We start from the raw sequence: 4655 nt of genomic DNA, 5'->3' as shown, positions 1-4655 counted from the left end.
CTTCATGTGGCAGCAGTGGAAAGCTGGACTCAGTCAGTTGCTAGATTCAGACTCCAGCTGTGGTGGACTCATTTAAAACTGATCTAGATGCAAGTGTAGAGTTAGGAGACCTAGTTTTTATTCTGTAGAATAGCAAAATGAAGTTGTTTTGCTTGACTTCACGCCATAGGAGAAAAAAAAGTTATTGACAAAAATGACAGGGGCACTCAGTTTAAAATCTGCCTGCTGGTTTTACACTGATAGACACAGGCTGAGCAAGGAGGATCCTGGGGTGGCTGAGGCAGAGCCTGCTGCAAGGCAAGAGCAACAGTTGTGTCTCAGCCCAGAGCATGGGGGTCTGCAGCAGCGAGTCCCCCTCTCCACTAAACATGCAGTTCCCAAAGGACACCTGTTCTTCCCTCTGAGCAAAGAAACTCCACTACGGCTTATAGGAAGGGGTTCAAACTGTCCACACCACTGTATAGGACTCTTGTCTCCACACCCTATAGCCGCCTTCTCCGTAGCTGGGGTCCCAGGCAGAGTGCCCACCTTCAAGCCCATTCTGGGCATACCTGAGCACCTCCTCTGCAGCACTGCAGCCCAGGAACAAACATGAGCTGCTGAAAACATCAGGTGATGTTAAGCGGGAGACAAGAGGAGGGAAGAAAGGGCTCTGAGTCTTGACTACAGGAGAAGATGATGTGGAATATATCTGAAAGGAAATAGGGAAAGAAGAGGGAAAAAAATTCATTACTGCTCACGTCGGTGGCCTCTGTGCAAAGTACAAAGCTGGCAGGTTCATTTGGACAGGAGCTTGCAGGAAGGCTTTGAGCAGGTAAAGAAACTGTCAGCAGCATCTGATCCCTGCCAGGCTGAGCTGACAAAAAAGCCAGGCCGCTGCAGAGGTGTCTGCACAAGCTGGAAGCAGTGGGTGCAGGAGCAGCACGGAAGCAGAACAAGGATAGTGCAAGAAAAAAAAAAAAAAAGAAAAAAACCCCAAACATTTCAGCACTTCCCAAAGAAGCAGATAAACGCTGGGGAGCAGGAGCACTTCATCCTAGAAAAGGGCATTTACCCCACTGGAATGGGCTATTGCTCACCTCCAGGCAGACCTGGTTAATGATAAATTCAGAGCTGCAGATATTGCTACCTGCAGGTGCTCATGTGCAGCTGGCGGTTAGCATAAGATTGTATGAAATGTGGTTTTCTGTGTATAAAAAGCTGTGACATCTGACAGGCACAGGTCAGGCGTGTGGGGGTAACCACTGACCGATGCCCTGCAGGTGGTGTTTACAGTAAGGGTCTCCAAAGAAAATATTAGGACATTGGAAGTACAGGCATATGATTTATAAATAACTAAATATGCATATATTGGGGGTGCTCACTCGGAATATTTTTACTGATAGAGGTGTGTGATTAAGAAAAATATCTGGAGCCCACTAGTTTACAGACTGGCAAAGGAGATGAGGCAGTAGCCAAGGGGCATCAACATTTGTTAATTTGCTGTGAGGAGCGTTATTGTGGTTAATTCTCAAATTCACGATCCACAGGCAATCTTTGGGCCTGGACACGATCCACAGGCAATCTTTGGGCCTGGACCCCGCCTTGGGAAGGAGGAGAGGGTGGTGAGGACACATGGCTCCCCAGATCTCACCGAGCGGCAGGGGAGCGGCTCTGAAGATCAACCGCATCTCCCTGGGTGCAATGGCCATCCCACAGTGCCCCAGTGAGGGAAACACGGAGGGAGTGGGTGCCCTTCATCCCTGCCACCTCACAGGAGCACCCATGGCCCCTGTGTCACGGCCTCACTCCACCCCGGCCTCATGTCGCAGCCAGCTGGCAGCATGGTGGCTGGGAGGGGTGGCAGTGCTTCCAGAACCTTCTCAAGGGGCACTGAGGGGAACAGCCACCCCTCAGGGCAGCAGGGTGGCACGCTCCTTCGTCGGGTCCTGTGCCAGCCCTGAGGGGATAACTCTGGCATGGCCACTGCCTGAGCGCCTCAAAGGAGAGAGGGTTAAGATGTCTGTGCGAGGGTTGGCAGGACCCTCCTCGAGGCATATTACCGCCATTTTGAAGGCGTTCGTGATGAGATGGCTCCAGGCACATCATGGCGGATGGGGGAAAGCCCTGCTCCTCAGGCTGGGGGTCTGGGCAGTGTTGGTGGCATCTCTCCTCCCTGGGGCAGGCAGCCATCATTCACCGCCAGGCTATGCTGTCCATGAGATAGTCCGGCCAAGGAAACTGGCCCCCAGGGTGGGAAAAGCTGTGGAGGAAGAAGTGTCCTATGTCCTCAGGGTGGAGGGGGACAACCGCATCATCCACCTCATGCAGAAGAGAGGACTTCTGGTGAAAAACCTGCCAGTCATCACATACAGCCCCAGGGGGACAAGAGTGGTGGAGCAGCCCCATGTCCCTGAGGAGTGCTACTACCTGGGCTATGTGGAGGGCAGCCCTGGCTCTCTCGTCACGCTGAGCACCTGCTCGGGTCTGAGGGGGCAGCTGGAAATTGGGAACTTGAGCTATGGCATCGAACCTGTGCCGGGGTCCCTCACCTTCCAGCACCTTCTCTATCGGCGAGAGAAGACCCAGAGCAAGCCCTTGATGTGTGGATTGATGGATGAGGTGATCCAAAACCAGCTGGCTGGGATGGGAGCTAAAACAGCCTTAGGAAAGTGTGCCTTCTCTCAGAGACTGAAGAATACCATGTATGTTGAGATATTTGTCGTGGTGGACCACTATCTGTTTTCCTTCCAAGGAAGAAATGAGACCTCCGTGATCCTTCTGGTTACAGATACGATCAATTTATCCGAAACATACTACTATCCTCTGAAGCTTCGCATCTGCCTGATCGGGCTGGAGATCTGGACACATAGCAACTTCATCAGGTACAGCCAGGATATAGAAGAAGTTCTTAAAAATTTTAATGACTGGGGAAATAGGGATCTTTCTCAGAGGATGGAATATGACATTGCACATTTATTTACTTACATGGACTTCGGACTAATTGTTGGGCTGGCCTATGTAGGTAGCATCTGCCACCCTGGTTATCAATCAGGCATTGTATCACATATACGGAGAGATTTCATAACCTTTTCAATTATTTTTACTCATGAGCTGGGTCACAACCTGGGGATGGAGCACGATACAAAGGAGTGTGTGTGTGGAGAAGCCACCAAGTGCTACATGACGGGAGACTCGCTCGATGGCGCCAAGGCTTTCAGCAACTGCAGCAGGCAGAGCTACTTAGACCTGATCAGTAGAGGGCATGGCGACTGCTTGTGCAACATCCCAGAGCCCCACCGACTCTTCCATTTTAAACATTGTGGCAATAAGGTGATCGATGAGGGAGAGCAGTGTGACTGTGGTGGGTCGCAGGACTGCCGAGGCAATCCCTGCTGTCACCAAAACTGCAGGCTGAAGCCAGGGGCCGTCTGCTCCATTGGGCAATGCTGTCAGAGATGCCGCTTTCGTGCTGCAGGACACAAGTGCAGGTCAGAGGCGGACGAGTGCGACTTGCCTGAATATTGCAATGGGACTTCTGAGTGGTGCCCAGAGGATTTGCACATGCACGATGGGACACCATGCAGCGATGACAGCTACTGCTACCGCGGGAAATGTGTGACCTATGACAACCTGTGCAGAAAAGTCTTTGGGAAAGAAGCTCGGGGTGCTCCAGAAAGTTGCTTCAAAAAGCAGAATGTGAAAGGGGATCGGTTTGGCAACTGTGGCGGCGATGGGACCAAAGTTGGTTTTGTGGGATGTAAACCCCAAAACGCTCTGTGCGGAAGGCTACAGTGTGTCAATGTGAAGAGGATACCCGTTCTGGAGGGGTCTGAAACCATCATTCAGATGCCCGGCCCTGAGGATTGGTGCTGGGGCACAGCCTACCGTGCCAGCGTCGATACACCTGATATTGGAGGAGGGCTTGATGGCACCAGATGTGGGCCAAAAAAGATCTGTATTAACAAGACATGCACAGATGCCATGGTCAGGACAAAGTGCGACGGGAAGATTTTGTGTGGGGGGAAAGGGGTTTGCAACAACCTCGAACACTGCCACTGCGAAGCTGGCTGGGCTCCTCCGGACTGCCAATTCCATGGCCTGGGAGGGAGTGTGGACAGCGGCCCTCCACCGCCTCTCATGATGTCCATGGTGGACGTTGTCCAAAATAAAGTGTTTGGGACAGTATTTGGGATCACAGTTCCCATTGCCCTTGTTCTGATTGCTCTCCTCATTGCTGTAACCAAATACAGAACAGCAATAACTGCATTTTTCAGTACAAGTTTAGCCACAGAGAGAAGTGAGACTCCTGCAGATGACGAGCAGAGTATGGAAGAAGAAGATGTTTAAAAAAACATGAAAGCAGTGGGAAACCCACCAGCTGAGGTTTGGAAAGGACTAGAGGCCCCGTGGGTAGCCCCTGAAGCTGGACTGCTAGTCCCAGGAGATTTTCCACAAAGTAATTTACACAATGTAACTGCGTAAACTGTATGAAAGTTAACTACACAAAACGAGTATTTCCTCTTCTTGTATTACCTACTATGTAAATAAAATTGGGTTGGATCCAAAAAGTGAAGCTGTTTTAGAAAACAGTGTGTAAAAGTTAGAGAGTTGTTTTCAATGCAGCTAAAGATCTGTTTTATTTTCTATAGAACAGTGGGACTTTAGTAAATAAT

The 4655-nt window shown here is 50.7% G+C and overlaps 1 protein-coding gene across 1 annotated transcript; it reads left to right on the top strand.

Annotated features, from left to right (window-relative positions):
• Positions 1-746: 746 nt before the first annotated feature.
• On the top strand, positions 747-4642 carry LOC142037154 (disintegrin and metalloproteinase domain-containing protein 20-like). Its single transcript, XM_075041221.1, has 2 exons — positions 747-814; positions 1530-4642. The coding sequence occupies exon 2, from the start codon at positions 1615-1617 to the stop codon at positions 4327-4329; it is 2715 nt and encodes a 904-aa protein (XP_074897322.1). The 5' UTR covers positions 747-814; positions 1530-1614; the 3' UTR covers positions 4330-4642.
• The last annotated feature ends 13 nt before the right edge of the window (positions 4643-4655 follow it).

The sequence above is a fragment of the Buteo buteo genome, chromosome 11 (genome assembly GCF_964188355.1).
Source record: "Buteo buteo chromosome 11, bButBut1.hap1.1, whole genome shotgun sequence".
Lineage (NCBI taxonomy): Eukaryota > Metazoa > Chordata > Aves > Accipitriformes > Accipitridae > Buteo > Buteo buteo.
The sequence above is the reverse complement of the archived record's forward strand: the minus strand, read 5'-3'. Positions and strand labels throughout refer to the sequence as shown.

Coding starts and splice junctions, on each gene's coding strand:
- LOC142037154 (XM_075041221.1), top strand. CDS start 1,615: ATGGCTCCCCAGATCTCACCGAGCGGCAGGGGAGCGGCTCTGAAGATC.